At 38.6% G+C, this 16,506-nt stretch overlaps 1 protein-coding gene across 1 annotated transcript in view; it reads left to right on the top strand.

Moving 5' to 3' along the window:
* Positions 1 to 4,319: 4,319 nt before the first annotated feature.
* LOC131679193 (thioredoxin-2) overlaps positions 4,320 to 16,506 on the top strand; it is a 30,503-nt gene continuing 18,316 nt past the window's right edge. The window contains exon 1 of the mRNA XM_058959847.1: positions 4,320 to 4,499. Within this exon, the coding sequence (XP_058815830.1) occupies positions 4,476 to 4,499 (24 nt within the window). The 5' untranslated portion in view covers positions 4,320 to 4,475. The remainder of the gene's footprint in view (positions 4,500 to 16,506) is intronic.

The raw sequence follows: 16,506 nt of genomic DNA, 5'->3' as shown, positions 1-16,506 counted from the left end.
ACCCCCTGGTATTTAGAGGTTTGGTAGCTTGACGGTAGCCCTCCTCCCTTGTCCCCGTAAAAAATCAAAAAAAAAATAAAGAACGAACGATGCTAGTTAGATGAAACGGGTAAGATTGTTGTGACATTAGGTCAACCCCCATTCCCCTTTAAAAATCAGCGTAGCATGACATGACCCCCTACCCCCCTGTCGTCGAACATCATCACAAAACTCCTTCTCCGCCATATAATGCAACGTCATTTATGGATGGTCCCTTTACGCTCAACATCACACAAATTCTGTACACTTGATGAACAGCATGTACAGAAATGTACCCATACTGCGATTTTTTCAATATCGATTTTTTCCTCTCAAAAAAGTCGATGTTTTGCATCCGATCTTTTTGGTTCGATATTACATCAATTTTATTGATACAATAAAATCGATTGCGTAAAATCGGCTTTTCCTCCAAAATTCGCATTGAAAACGACGCGATTTTTTCAGGGGTAGGCTGTGGTTGTCAAATCACATATTCTGGTTTCAGTTAAAAATCGAAATAGTGAACTTGCGCCTTTCGATTTTAGTTCTATTTTCAGCGTTCTTTTTCCTATTTTCAGAGTGGGCAACTAAAGCGCAACTGGTGTAGATCAGTGATGCCACAAGTACAGATTTATCTAGAATGGTACAGATTTTTGAAGTGTTTCTGGTACAGATTCTGTACGGTACAGATTACAGATTTTTGTGAAAAAGTACAGATTGGTACAGATTTTTTATATGACAGCAAGGTTATGTAATTTAACACTGTGATGTATCCCAGTAAATAGCAGGTAAACGTAGAGTTAGGCCGCTGACAGAGTGATGGCGAGAAGATGAAGTGGAGCTGACTGAGCTTGAACTGATAAATAAATAAATAAATAAACTGAAGCTGACATTAGAAAGCGATTTGCGAGAAACCTGCTTCCCTCATCCCTTTTCCCCCTTTCAGAGTGAAAACCGAGCGGATCTACTCGGAGTGTCTACGTATACTTTGGCATGCTCCATTTGATTTGCTGCAAGAAGGTTTCTCGCATCGTCATGTATGGTAATGCTCAGCTGATATTGACATTACCCAGTCAATCTGATCCATAATTCTGACTGGTTTCTTGCAAAATTCCAGTTTAAAAAAAAACAACCGATTCCGAGTTCTGGTCTGGTTTCCTCGAATAAAAAATCAGTATAAGAAAAATGATTTTTTTAAAACAACTTTGTTATTGTTTGGGTACAGAATCCGGTACAGATTTTTCTAGAGAAGAGTACAGATAGAAAAGATTTTTCAACTCCCGGTACAGATTTAATTGTGGCAACACTGGTGTAGATGATGCGCAAGTTGATTCTCTAACATGTACACAAGATGCGCTTTAGTTGCCCACTCTGAAAATAGGAAAAGGAACGAAAGGCGCAAGTCAATTCTTCGATTTTCAACTGCAACCAGAATATATTTTGCGCGTACCCAACATCTCGCCTCGCTCCAGCACTTTGGACCCCGTTTTTTGGTTACTTCACCTCAAAAAGAGAATATAGGGTAAGCAGTTTCGCATTCCTCATGTATTAGTCGTTGACATATTTGTAATAGGTATTATTTATAGCTGTTTAACCGATTGACAAACATCAAAAACTCTACAAAGGAGATATTCGCGGTGTAAATGCATCGGTTAACATCTCTAAATATCGTCAGATTGATTGTCAAAGTAAATTTGACATGAGATTTTGGCGTTCAGATGCTTTTTAGTTGGACAATGGTCCAACTAGCGGAGGTTCAACTAAAAAGCAATCCAGTTAAAAACAGGGGGACGCTGTCTAGCAAGTATTTCGTACCTTACATCAGCTGGACCGGACCTAATTATCATGGTTAAACAGCAATAAATAACACTTTATACAAATATGTCAACGACTAATACACGAGACATGCGAAACCGCTCTTTTTGGGGTGAAGTAACCAAAAAAACGGGATCCAAAGTGCTGGACCGAGGCGAGATGTTGGGTACGCGCAAAATATATGTGATTTGATAACCACAGCCTACCCCTGTTTAAAAAGTGTCCAACCAGCGAATCACGACTGTATACTATAGTATACTAACTAGATCCAGCAAGATTTCCGGCTAATTTCTCGACTGAGCTTACTGGGTAACAGAAAAACTGTAATAATCTCATTTGAAGTATAACAGTTGAATCAAATAGAGACGAGCAAAGAGAATAGTGAAAGAGACGCAGAGTGAAAATCAGTCAAAACGGCAACACTCCCTTTACGATGATTTCAACACTAGAATTTGGCAACCGTTTCCAAAGGCAGCACTTTAAATGACTCCTATTATATTTTGAAAACAAACCTTTTGTCGATCGTTGGATTTGTTTATCAAACGATGTGCATTTCGAAACAAAGAGATGAAATAATTCTAAAACTTGTTTTTACTCATACATAGACTCTAGAATGCACCTTACAATCACGATTGCACTAAATTCTGACGAAAATTCAAATTTTTTTTTGATAGATTTACAATACTTATCTCCTCCAACTCAGGCATGAGTAATGTTTATTTACATTGCACGATTGGTTTGCTCAATAAGGTATTTTTGGCTTCACACTATTCGTCTCTTTTCCTATTCTCTTTGGAGACGAGCACCCTATTTGCAGGGATGCTAGATGTGAAGACATGTTTTCATTTCAAAAAACTACAATTTTATCAACTTTTAATGATGTGATGCTTAGTATTATCAAAGATTAACTCAAGATTACTAGGTCCCATACAAAACATTCACAAAATACGGTTCAGTAACCGTGAACCGGTGAACTCAATAATAGTAAGCTTTTGCTGCCCCCTCGTTAATAGGCGTCGGTAATATTGAGAATGCGTCGACAAAATGCTATGGTTACGACCCAAATCAAAGTCGTGAACAATCTTGTTATGAAAAAAGTTGTCTATATCGACGTGTAAAATATATTACAAATATGCTTCCTATTAAAGGCCTATTTCTAGAGCATTGATAGCCACAATTATTGATGTGTAAGCTCGCCCGTTTCGAATAGTTTGTATCCTGAACCGGTAAATTTTGTAATAGAAGTAAGACAGGTCGCAGTTTAATTTCTCAGTGGTTTAATATTTACTTGACTTTTCTGCAAAATATAAGACAAAACATTGGTACAAGAGTTTGTTGCGGAGTTTGATGTAAAATATAGCAGTTGTTAGCAGACAAATTTATTGATCAATTTATCGATAGTGGAAAGATATATTACTTAGTTGCTTCAACTAATTGCTGCACTTTGATAATCTCAATGTTTGTTTATTTTCCTGCACAAAATTTGCTTGTTATTTTCTTAATATCTAATTGTCATAGATACGACGTTGTTTCTTTATCGCAAAGCTTTGCTTCAGTTTATTGTGGAGCTGTCACTCTGACAGTGAACCGGGTTCATCGAGGGGTCGCATTTGGATGGTACATGGGAAACATCTGACTACTCTATCTTGAGTTTATCTTTGGTATTATAATATTAAAATAATAATGATATTATAATATAAGGCTTTATACATTTTGCTGACACCCATAATTCAGAATTTTATTAGAAAATGTGGTTGGGTTCTGGCAGAAATCAAAACCAACAATCAGTCCCTTGCCCCTCGAACATATCTTGGCTTTTATAACATTCTCGAGTACTTTTTCAAATGGACGTAAGTAACAATGAGAGATTCTCTTTGAGGTCTTTCTCTTCTGTTCATTATTCGGCCATTTCAACATTTACTACTCTACTCTTTGCATAATATCGAAGACTCCATATCAAGAAGACTGATATCTCTTTCCTTCCCCCATACAAACGAGAAGCGACAGAGGTTACAGCGCCTCTATTGGAAGAAGGGAGGAAGCTTTATGTAAAAATGTATATGTGTGTGTGCATCACTATGGAAAGTACCACCTTTACCCGCAAGTGGCGTTGCTGTTACTGTCCCCGGATTCTGGACAGAGTTGCCAGTCTTCTTGATATGGAGTCTTCGATAATATTGTAGTAAAAACCGTCGGCTTTCGATATGTACTGGAAAATTAGTACAAAGTGTTGTAATGACGTCGTAATAAACGAAAGAGAAAGTACACAAAGAGAGGCTCTCAATGTTACTTACGTCCATTTGAAAAAGTACTCGAGATATCTTGGCTTTTACGCCGTAAATCATGTTTGTCGAGATATTTATATAAAAACATGTTTCAATTAATGTTAAAACATTAGAAAATTAAATCTGGTATCCCTGCCTATGAGAGCTACGATCGCACAAACACTCGCAAAGCTTCGACTTATCGGCTTCCATCCGCTGTGTCATGTCACCGCATTGCTAAAGTGTCAGTCAAACGGTCATCATTGGCTTCTGTTAGTTCGTGCTAAGTGGCAAATATTGTCCTCGTCATCTTTGGAGACAAAAGTGTGACTTTCTTGTTAATAGTTCCCCGTGCCCTGCTGCCTATTCCTAGCCAAAATGGTCTACACTGTAAAGGATGCTGTAAGTACTCTAGAAACTTCATATTATGTGACAATGCTGCGTAAATTCGAGTCGCTTAATTGTATTGTGTAATTTAATATTATGCAAAATCTTTTTTTCGGGTTCCGCTTAAGAAAAGAGTTAAATTCTAATTTGGACAGCTTCGGTGATTTAGAAAATAATCTATAAAGAACGCGTCAACCACATGTTCCGCGGAATTCGGATGCAGTCTCCCTATGGAGACTTGCTTATGTGCTATTGTGTTTCCCACACTATCTTCGTTGCTGGGTCATTCAATCATCATCGAGGCTTAAGGTTCAAGTTACCGTTTTTAAGCATGTGTTAGAATTGAACGCTTGGTAGTGTGCGTAGGAAAATTTGTGTTCAGCTTTGCCACCGGATTATCCATATAAACCTTTTTAAAACTCTAAAAGAAGAATATCAGTCGATTTATTAGATCATCACGATTCAATTCATGCAAAATACCTGTTGGAAAAACCATCGGCTTAGCTAGATGGTGCTTTTGAAAAAGTGGCTGTGGTTTTTTCATTGCGCAGTTGTGTTGCGTACCCCCGCTCGGTGTGGTAGTGTGATAAAAAATCACAGCCACTTTTTCAAAAGCACCATCCAGCTAAGCCGATGGTTTTTCCAGTAGGTATTTTGCATGAATTGAATCCTGATGATCTAATAAATCGACTGATATTATTCTTTTAGAGTTTTGAAAAGGTATAAATGGATAATCTGGTGGCAAAGCTGAACACAATTTTTCTTACGCATACTACCAAGCCTTGAGGTAACTTGAGCCTTAATAATTATTTTATTTTTCTGCTAATCGTTGCCATGTGTGTATTTGTCCACCGCGTCGATGAAGCCGGAATGAGACATACAGTGATTCGAAACTTGAATAGGTATAGTCGTAGAGGTATCCAGTTTGTTGTAGTTGAAGAGCGTTGGAATGTCAGATTTAATTACACTTGTTACTAAAGCCTAAATTCGAGTGTTGATGTGTTCGGTCCTAATGGAAGTTGTTTAACATATTTCAATATAACATTTTTTGCATGTTAGGCAATGTACGTACTTCTATTGGTTGTGAAATTACGAATACAGATTTTAAAATTTATGCAAAACTAATGAATACTGACTAAATGACGCACATACTGGTTTTTCAAAGATGATGCATCACAGCAAAAAATAGAAACAACCACGAGAAGTGTGCAACAGAAGTGTTGTTCACACAACCTATTTGCTCATTATGTATGATGAATGTCACCCATATTGCCAACCACTTGAAAAGCATTTTACAAGTGCAGTAATGAGCAAAGCAAATGTTAGTGTTCTATACACAGCGCAAAATGCTTCAAACCGGCTGATTTTATCGTTGAAACCACATACTACCTATATACTATAGGTGCTAACAACTTTTCGCACTTTTCGTCTATTACTAATTTAAATCTAATCGAGAGAACGTGAAACGATTCTTCTTTCGTTGAGCACACATTCACACCCGTGTGTTCGAAGTGTGTTTGTTTTATACTTTCGTTTCGTTTGATATTGATAAGCATTCTGCGGGGCGTGATAAGGGAAGTGACAAAGGGGCGTGCTCGTGAAGGGAAGGTATCGAGTTGATTATTTGATTGATTACAGCTACGTGCATCTTGCACTCTGAAGGTGTGTCATCCTATACCTTCAATTATTTAACTCTTAAATGCGCAATGTTTATTAAAAACGAAGTTGCAAAAAATGGCTTAAAAATATTCTAACAACTTATTAAAGCTGTCAGAACTTTCAGAAAAATTGGAACAAAAAATGATTAGCACTTTTAAGGATTAACTTGGATTTATTTCCCTTCTAATCCAGTGAGCACACGGATGGTCATTAGAAGTCTACATTATATGTAATTGGTTCAGCGAAAGGCCCAAACGTAACCGGAACAATGAAGGAACGCCAAGGTGAACTTCCATCCAGTATTTATTGATGGCACTACGCACTGCACACTGTGTCATAGGCGGAATCTAGCGGGTTAAAATAAATAACTCCTTCAGATTTGGTGTCTTCGGCAGAGTTTTGGGAATAAATAAAATTCTTTGCCACAAAATTTATTTGTGAATGTTGGTGAAATAATTATAGGATGTTTTAGTTTAAACAAAGAAAACATGTTTTATTTGCGATTATGTTCTAAGATTTATTTCCAAGCTGTGTTATAAAGCTATTTATAATTTTCATGCTGTGAGGATTATTCTTTTACTTGACGCGACTCCATGCATTAGTTTGACGTTCATGTCATCGTCGCCGCTGTTGTCTTAGTGCCGTTCGTAAGTTGACCGCAAGTCGGATGTTTCTGCTTGCTTCGCTGGTGGTTTTGCGGTACTGGCACAGTCGATAGTAGTAGCAACGTAGAGGATTGCGGTTTAGCATATGTCGATGGCTATACGATATTTTTTTTATTGGAGTTGATGATTTTTCTTAAATGTTTCAGCACAGAGTTTTCCGTAGTATGCCAGTTTATTGCAGAACAGACCTGACTAGGTGCGCAGCGTTGTCTGATTATGGATAATGCCATCAAGTACGCATGAAATAATTATAACACGAATTCCAATTGGAAAATTTCCAATGATCTGTTCGATAGTGCACGGCGCCAGGTCAAGCAGCCGAAGCATTCTGCCCCAACTTATTGAACGGTATCTGAACACAAATTAAAATATTTGATCAGGGGTCTAGAGCAGCGGTTCTCAACCTTTTTCGCATCACGGACCCTTGTAAATCAACCTGGACTGTTGCAGACCCCAACGGCCTAACATCGATTTTTATATTTATTTTTGTTATATTTGACACAAATCAATGCGTTAGGCTAACTTAGCCGCGGAGTTTTCATGTTTTTACCTTAAGTAAAAATAAGAGAATAATGCAAAGTTTCTGCGGACAGCTTGCTGCTGCGTGTTGAGAACCTTTTTCTTGGTGGTAATGAATTAGCTGTGTTATCCACCACAACTTGGAAGTCAACCCATTTGCCTTTTCTCGCGTTATCGTTCACTACAGCTACAGCTGCGTACAGCTTTCATGATGTTCGATGTCGGAAGTTCTAATGTGTTTCTTGCTCTTGCGGGTCGCTGTTGTAAATCCGTGTTTATCGGTAGGGGAACTGGGGGGAAGCCCGACACCCTGGGTAAGCCCGACACCCCACGACTTTTCCCTGATATCAAATTTTAAATCATACAATAATGACAGGATATTATTAGTACGATTATTTTTGGCATTTCGATACTTATCGATGCCATATGGGTTCATAAACGTCAACAAAATAAACAAAACAAACGAAAGCAAAGTTGGTGCGCTTTTGGATGTTATTTTTAGTTGATACATTTTAAGGTTTTAATAATACAAAAGCTTTGAAAATGACCAGTTTTTTTTGTCACACATTCTATTCTACTCTCCATATCGTTATTTGTATGTATTGAAGATAAGTTTAAGTATTTCAATACTGTTAATTGAGCATTTAACAAAAATGGGCGCTGTTGGGGTAAGACCGACAGTTTTTGGGTGGGGTAAGACCGACACGGTGTTTAGATAATTGGGTTCATTTTTGATTCGATACAAACGACTGGGTATATTTGTTGTGTTCAATTATACTATAATTACGTCATGTTAATAATTGAAATACACGGAAACTATGTTGTTTGCATTCATTTATCAGTATTGTCTCAAGCCGACCAAAACAATTAAAAATTAATTGAACGTGATTCATAATAATATTACAAAAAGATACGAAAAGTGTAATCTAATATGAGATTTTGAAATGATATTGATGAAAAAATTTCATTGACCGTCGGATTGTTGATCAACAGTGTTCCGAAAAATCACAACACGGATAGCTTACTACGAAGCGTGCGTCACTTCTAAGTGAATGAGTCCTAGTAACAGCGTATATAATCTGCTTGCAGAACAGCTCTTCCTCGTTAGAATGGCTATAGAAGTGGCAATAAAGCTCGAAAGAATTACTTGAGAAAACCCGTACCATAATATAAACCATGCGTTAAACATTATTTATTCATAACACCACGCATTCGAATGCTCTTCCTCTTGCTACGCGATGAAACTACAGAAAGTATGCGTTTGCATCACACATACTCATATACACATAATTGCACACATACACAATACATTTTTAATGGAAAAATTTGGACAAAAAGAAAGTTCAAAAGGGGGTCGCTCTTGCCCCTTTGGGGTGTCGGTCTTACCCGCAGCGTTTTTAAAATGACTTTTTTCTCCATTTTTTGGCAACCAATAATTTTTAATGAATTCAATTTTTTGAAATGCTGAAAAAATTATATTTTGTTAAGAATCACCTAAACAAGGATTATGCACAGAATATAAAATTTTAGGAACTTTGTGGAATTTTAGAAAAATTATTGCGCTTAAGGTGTCGGACTTGCCCCGCGTTCCCCTACGGAAGTCCCGCATATGACCCAATGGACGAGCAGCGCTGGCGCTCTAAGACGATTTCGCTAGACGTTGATACAGAATGTTAGTGTCGATATACAAAGCGCATCAGTTTTTTTTTATCTAAAGATTTATTTGAAACGGCTCAATGCGTAAGCACAACTGAGCCGTGGGTCTTTCAATTTTTACAATAAGTAAAAATTAAAAAATAAAATGCTAAGAATGTCGGTCTTCCAGATCTTGTTGACGCAGCTTGCTGCTGCGTGTTAAGATCCTTTTCCTTGGCGGTAAAGTCGCTTGGGGGTTCAGTCTGCCTTCTCTCGCGTTCTCGTTCCCGTCCATATCATCAACGGTACTGCTTTCTTGCTGTTCACGATCAGAGGTTCTTATTTGTTTCTTGTTCTTACGGGTCGCTGCTGTAAATCCGTCTTCATAGGTATTTTCTTCTTTATTGGTGATGCTAGTCGTTTGTTTGGGAGCGGTTGTCGTGGTCGTTGTACCTGCATTATTGGTTAACCCATTATAACCCAGCTATGTTAAAACTTTTGATAATTTATAAAATACTTCGTGAGTCCTCATATTATACCGAATTAAGTATGGGAAAAATAAAATAACCTCATTGAAACTCTTTGTTGCGCGAAAAATAAACGTATGAAATTTCATACGCTGGGCTAATAGGGTATCAAAAAATCATTACAGAGAAATTTCGGCTAATGTCCTTATATTTAGCATAAAATCGAATAATATCTTCAAGCTTGCAAGATCATTAATTTAGCGGCTTTTTTGAATGATTTTAACACTTCTCAGCTCTTTCGTGCCGTTTTGTCGCATGATTAGTTCGTTGCATCAAATCATCTTTCCCTCAATCTTTGCATTTATTTCAAGAAAAAGAACATTTTCTTACAAGAATTTACACAAAAAGTATTCTGGTTAGAGCCAGGCATGATTTGTAAAGCATTTGTTAACCTTGAATGCACTGTCAAAATCAGCTTGAAAGTTGTGAATCCCCTCCAGGTCCTAAAGAGGAAATAATTTTGCCTTAGGAAAAAAAGATATCGGTGCAGCCTAGCGTATGAAATTTCATACCTTGAACTACCAGCAGAATTTTCGCAATTGTTTCACCAATTTATTCCATTTTTTCGCACTGAGCCACATCTTTCACACCTCTCATGGTCATTCGTTCTCAATCCGAAACAAGAATTAGCGATGCAGAAGAGAAATTTAATAATATGTATTGTTCATATTTTGATTTGAATTTTGTCTAACTATGACATTCGAAAACACAATTAAATTTTATAAAAAAAAATTATTGAACATACACATTATAAATTATAGGGTATTAATTAACGTTCACAGAAGACCAGAAGTTTGAAAACGCTTTTATTGTATAACAAGTATGGTCATGAAATGTGTTGTTTTTGCGTATGAAATTTCATACGCTAGGACATAATGGGTTAATTGGATCGTTGTTTTTGGTTTATCTGAAGGTATCGGTGGCTGCTTGTTAGAGTTGGATGTAGTAGACGACTTTTGACTAGTTGCTTCGGCGAATTGGCATGTTGGTGCCTGCCCGGGATATGTGATAAGTGTTGTTTGCCTTCCGTGATTTGCATTCGATAGTCATGTAAGAAGGTATTGGTGACTAAACGCATCCTCACAATACGAACGCCGTTGGGAATGCCGGTGAAAAAATTTCTCCAGGTGTCATTCGTAATAGATTCTACTTCTCCATATTGCGACATGATTTGTTTGATGTAATCTTTCTTAGTGCGCGGGGCCAAATCATGGATACGTACGTCCACCATGTCGTTTTCCATATGCACCGGGATCTTGATTCTGGTGTTATTGAACTCGACCTCGTGTTGCATGTTGTTCTATTCAATGGAGTTTTCTGCATGTGCTGAATTTCTAAACGTGATCAAAACACAGTTTTTAACGTGATGTAGCTGAATGTACACTCAGGTTTTTTTTTACGCGGGGGATACGAGCCGCGTAAATGAAAACCGCGTAAATTTCAAAATCCGCGTAAATGAAAACCGCGTAAATTTCAAAATCCGCGTAAATGAAAACCGCGTAAATTTCAAAATCCGCGTAAATGAAAACCGCGTAAATTTCAAAATCCGCGTAAATGAAGACCACTTAAATTTAAGAATCCGCGATAAAGGGAACCTCATTGATGGGTACCGCGTAAATTCCAAAATCCGCGTAAATGAAAACCGCGTAAATTTCAAAATCCGCGTAAATGAAAACCGCGTAAATTTCAAAATCCGCGTAAAAAAAACCGCGTAAAAAATACCGCGCAAAAAAAAAACGCGTAAAAAAAACTTGAGTGTACGTAACTGCAGCGAGATTAAGCTTCATTTTAACTTTAACTAATTGCTCCACTTCCTGAACTGTGGGTCTAACACGAGTTTTATTAAAGTTGATCGAAATCGTGTTATCCCGTAGCACGGGCACTTTTGTTTCATTTGGTAAACTCATTTCACTCCGCAGCCGGGGGAAACAATACAATATTGTTTGTGCACTGATATGATATGGACTGCGTGTGTGACAGGCACCGATCGACTTGTAGGTAGAATTGACTGTTTCACTTGTTTGGGACGATTTTTAGCTAATGCTCAGGGCGAGATGTGAAGACAAACTGGAGCGCATCAGTTACTTATTGGTCAATTGATTGTGTTTTCTCTACAACTGTTGAAAACTGGTTTTTGGTATTGTAGTAGGCGGATTCTGTCTGGATACAAAACTGGTTCCACCCGCATTTTAACGACACGAACGCCGTCGGGAATACCACTGAAAAAATTCTGAGGTATCGTTTATAACGAATTTCACTTCTTTTAATTTATTCTAATCTAATGCGCGGCGCTAGGTCTTGTAAGCGCACCTCAGTTTTTCGTCATCCACATATTCAGGATCTTGGTTTTAACGTTCTGATATTCAACACCGTGTTGCATGTTGATCTTCGCAATGAAGTTTTGTACCTGGGCTAAGCTTTTAAACGTTATCTATACACAATTTCTCGCATGAAGTAACTGTGTGTATGCCACATCCTTGAGATTTAAATCCGTTTTCACTTTTAGTAACAGTTCAAGAGTACATGTAAATCAAAGAGGTCAATCGAAATTATATTTTCCCGCTTTCTGCGCAGCCGGAGGCGATGATATAATACTGTTTGTGAAGATCGATTTTGTTTGCTAACAACATATTATTTTCGGTTTCTTGTGGAAAAAAGCTATAAATTTCAATATACAACCGTAAAAGATATCCATCTTCTTGGACCCCCCAGAAACCTTTTCATGGCCCCCTAGGGGTCCGCGGAGAGGTTGAGAATAATTGGTCCAGAGCAATTTTTTTACTGATCTTTTTTGTATAACAGGGGTTATGTTATGTAGTTAAAAACAAAAAAATTTCAGCGAGTTCAGCATTATTTATTAAAAACAATGTTTATTCTTAAAAAAAACGTCAATGAATATTGGAGAAAGAGCCCTGGTCAGCTGTACGACGCAACTTAGTCGCAATGTTCTCACAAGAGCGCTGGACGGCACTGACGTCCATCCTCCGGACACAATTCCGGATCCTGGTGGTAAACTGCTTCGTAGCCTTTGCCGCCAATTATTTTCGTACACTAAGGCACTGAGGGAGCCGAAAATATCCTCAATAGGATGGAATGGGGCAAATTCGTCTGGTTCCTTTCTTTCGGCACGTACGGTATCTTTTTCTGCTCAAGATACTCCAGCGTCTTCTTGGCGCAATGGAAAGACGCCTTGTCGGGCCTGAAGACGTACATCCCATCCGCATGATGCTGTTTCGGCAGAAGAATTTTCTCAAGACACCAGAGGCGACGCGTCGTTACGTTCAACCTGTTCATTGAACAGGTAAGCCAAATCAGACAAACCGAAACCCATTTCAAGTTTAAATTAACTGTAGAACCCTTCAAAATATTTTCGATGAAGGGAAAAATAAAACACTAAAGTTATTCAGATTTAAACGATAAACCAACCGGTCTCCAGTAAAATTTCAGAAAATGGTTTCACCAGTTCATCCTCAAACATGCACGCATCTAGTACTCTCACCGCACCCTTTGGATGGTGCAGCAGTTTTTTTATTCTCTTTTGCACCGGTTCAAATCAAATATTGAACCAGCGTGCGGTGTAGCGATGTCCATTTGCTCGTTAGAGCTCTGTGTGCGAAACGAGAGCGCTTTTTAATTTTTCAACACGCTTCGCAGTTGTGCAATACGTTCACAGCTGTCGGTCGAACGCTTGTTTTCTTGGGTAGTCTAAGGGACCATCCATAAATGACGTAGCATTTTTTGAGTGATTTTTAACACCCCCTCCCCCATCGTAGCATTTTGTCACAATATTCTATATTCCCTCCTGATAATTACGTAGCTTGACGGTAACCCTCACTCCACTCGTTGTCCCCGTAAAAAATCTAAAAAAAATCAAAAGCGATGTTAGATGAAACGGGTAAGATTGTCGTGACATCAGGTCAACCCCTATTCCCCTTTAAAAAAGCTACGTAGCATGACATGATCCACTACCCCCCTGTCGTCACACATCATCTCAAATTACAAAACTCCCCCCTCCCCCATATAATGCTACGTCATTTATGGATGGTCCCTAACCAGATGTTTGTGCACTTGGGACAGTGCAGTAAAATTCCATTTCATTCAATCGAAACTGAATGAACGCAGTCAATCAGTCGTCTACGGTAGCATTCATTTTCATTTAACGCATCAGTTGATGTTGATCTGAAGCTGGGTTCATGGCACTTCACTCAGCGTTGCTTTCAAATGAGTCGCAATTGAGAGGCTGAGAGCAAGAGTGGGTTAAAAATTCGCTGCGCGCAGAAGCGGTATACGTTTTATTTAGAGCGAAACCGGTTTAAGTACCAGTCAGAGCAGAAATGGAATAAAAAAACCATAGCGCAAAAGTGGGTTAAAAAGATATACCACTTTTGCCCTGAGAGGATATATATTCCATTTTTATTCTAAGAATGTTTTCAAAAATGATTTATCGGGGGGGAAGGGGAGGAGTTGCTTCTCTAATCTTCCGGTCATCACATCGCATGCTTTGGTATTCTTAATATGTATAACAAACATGAAGATGTGACACAAGGTGCCAAGAGCGCACTAAAATCCTGTCAATCCTATTTTTCATTGGATTGTCTGCTCTAAATATATCACCAGGGGACCATTCATAAATGATGTTGGATATTGACAATAGGGGAAGAGCGTCACGTAACGAGATAAAAAAACTAAAAATGAATTTTAGACGTATCAGCGGATCAGGGATAAAAAAAAAAGTACAACATTGTTTATGAATGGCCCCCAAACAAAGAATATTCCATAACGAATATCACGCAACATCGGTGACAGAGCATTGGGATCAAGGCCAAGTCCCCCCTGGGTCGTGCAAAACTGAGAAGCAACATCAATTTAGGCACAGATAGCAGACGTCCATTTATTTTCATTTTGTTTTGTTTTGTCTTTTTATTTGTTTCTCCTGCTACGATGTGTGAGGGAGAACCGGACGGCCAAGGAAACGGAAAGCCAGTGGCCCAAACAGATCAGGAACAGGAGGGAGGACTGCGAACAGGGAAACCGACAACAGAGGAGAAATCGTTTATTTATTTATTATAGCTACGATACTAATCACAATTGTTTTGCTTTTCTTGTTTCGTTTCAGCAAACCAAAAACTATACGGACTAGCCCATACGAACAGTTAGGCTTTGTAGGTTCTCATCTTGAGAAATGACAATGACACTGTACGAGATGGCGCTGGGCCTGTGGCCTTCGACTGGCATGGTCCATTCTCATTGATTCGGAAGTCTTCTTGGCTGGTTGGTAGATATGTGCTCCTACTTGCAAGTTGATCAATTCACTTGGGTGGGGGACATGTGGATCCTACTAGTTGTCGACTCTTTTGATCGTGAGTATGAGGCTAGTTCAGGAAAGGAGTGCAGGACTGGCACCTAAGAGATAGTTAATTATTCAGGACTTGTTCTTATGATTACTAAACTCGACCAAGCACACCGGCTCTCAGAAATGATAAGCAACCCTTTCGGGTCGGTGTGGTCTATTCGAGTCGAACCAGGCGGACATTCGGTTCGAGCAAACTTTATGGTTAATAGTGGATAAATATTTATTACGCCTTTATTGGCAGAGATTCTTTTTGCGAAATCCTAAAATACCTTCACTGGTATAGCTACTCAGGATAATAATAATAGAAAATTAAGGATTTGCCCGGTCCATAATGTAATGAATATGTATATTGACTAGAACAGGGATAATCGAGTTATGTTATAAGATAGAGAAGAACAGCACAGTTGAAGGAAAAGTATTCGCGAGTAAGGACTAATACTGCTAGTATGTTTACCGTTTCAATTAATAGTCGATTGATCTGCTTCGGACCTAGGAGACAAAAAGGAGATTAGGAAGAGATAGAAGCGGATTCAATGCAAAATTTGCCAATATGACGTTGACCCCAAGGCGATGGTAGGATTATTTTCCATAGGATGACAGACTAGATGACACGACGTTACACGCTCTGAACTTCGCCAAATAGTTTGTATGTATGTATGAAATTCGCGGACATCACGGCTGACTGCGATCTCTAATTTACTTAACAGTCGATTGATCCGCTTCTGACCTAGGGGACCCATGAGGAGATCAGGAAGAAAATAGAAGCGGAATCAATGCGAAGTTTTAATTGCATCACTGACGACTTAGCACGCGTTGTTAGGAGCAGGATACATTGGACCAGACAAAATAGAGAACTTGACGTTACGTTAAGCTGCAATCCCATCTGCCCGATAAAAAAAAAAACTGATCACAATTATTTTGCTTTTCTTGTCTCGTTTCAGCAAACCAAAATCTCTTTACTATCTCTTCATTTTCTGTCTCCAACTATCCTCTATGTAATGTATCTGAAACTTGTGGGACTGGTTAACAGCCGGCGCCTACTTGTGGAAGAAACTGGTGTGCTATACGGACTAGCACATACGAACAGTTAGGCTTTGTAGGTCCTCATCTTGACAGAGTCTAGATGGGCGGATGAACGTCTGCCAGGGTGTGGGCTGAGAAATGACAATGACAAAATGACAAGAATGTTTTCAAAAATGATTTATCACCAATCAGGGAAAACCATCATCAATATGGATATTATTTGAAAGGAGGTGGTTAGTAGATATGGGAAATCGATAATTACGCCATTTTGAATTCCAAGATGGCGACTTCCGGTTACCACGAAATAGTGAAAACCACCATCAATATGGGTGTCATTTGAAAGGGGATGGTGAGCAGACACCGAAAATTGACCACCACCGTCATTTTGAAATCTAAGATGGCGACTTCCGGTTGCACCAAAATAGTGAGAACCATCAATATGAGTGTCATTTTAAAAGAGATGGTGAGCAGACACCGAAAATTGACCATTACCGCCATTTTGAAATCCAAGATGGCGACTTCCGGTTACCACAAAAATGGGTGTCATTTGAAAGGGGTGGTCAGTAGACATCGGAAATCGACAATTAGGCTATTTTGAAATCCAATATGGTCACTTCCGGTTACCAGAAAATAGTGAGAAC

This window comes from Topomyia yanbarensis, chromosome 2 (assembly GCF_030247195.1).
Source record: "Topomyia yanbarensis strain Yona2022 chromosome 2, ASM3024719v1, whole genome shotgun sequence".
Lineage (NCBI taxonomy): Eukaryota > Metazoa > Arthropoda > Insecta > Diptera > Culicidae > Topomyia > Topomyia yanbarensis.
The sequence above is the reverse complement of the archived record's forward strand: the minus strand, read 5'-3'. Positions and strand labels throughout refer to the sequence as shown.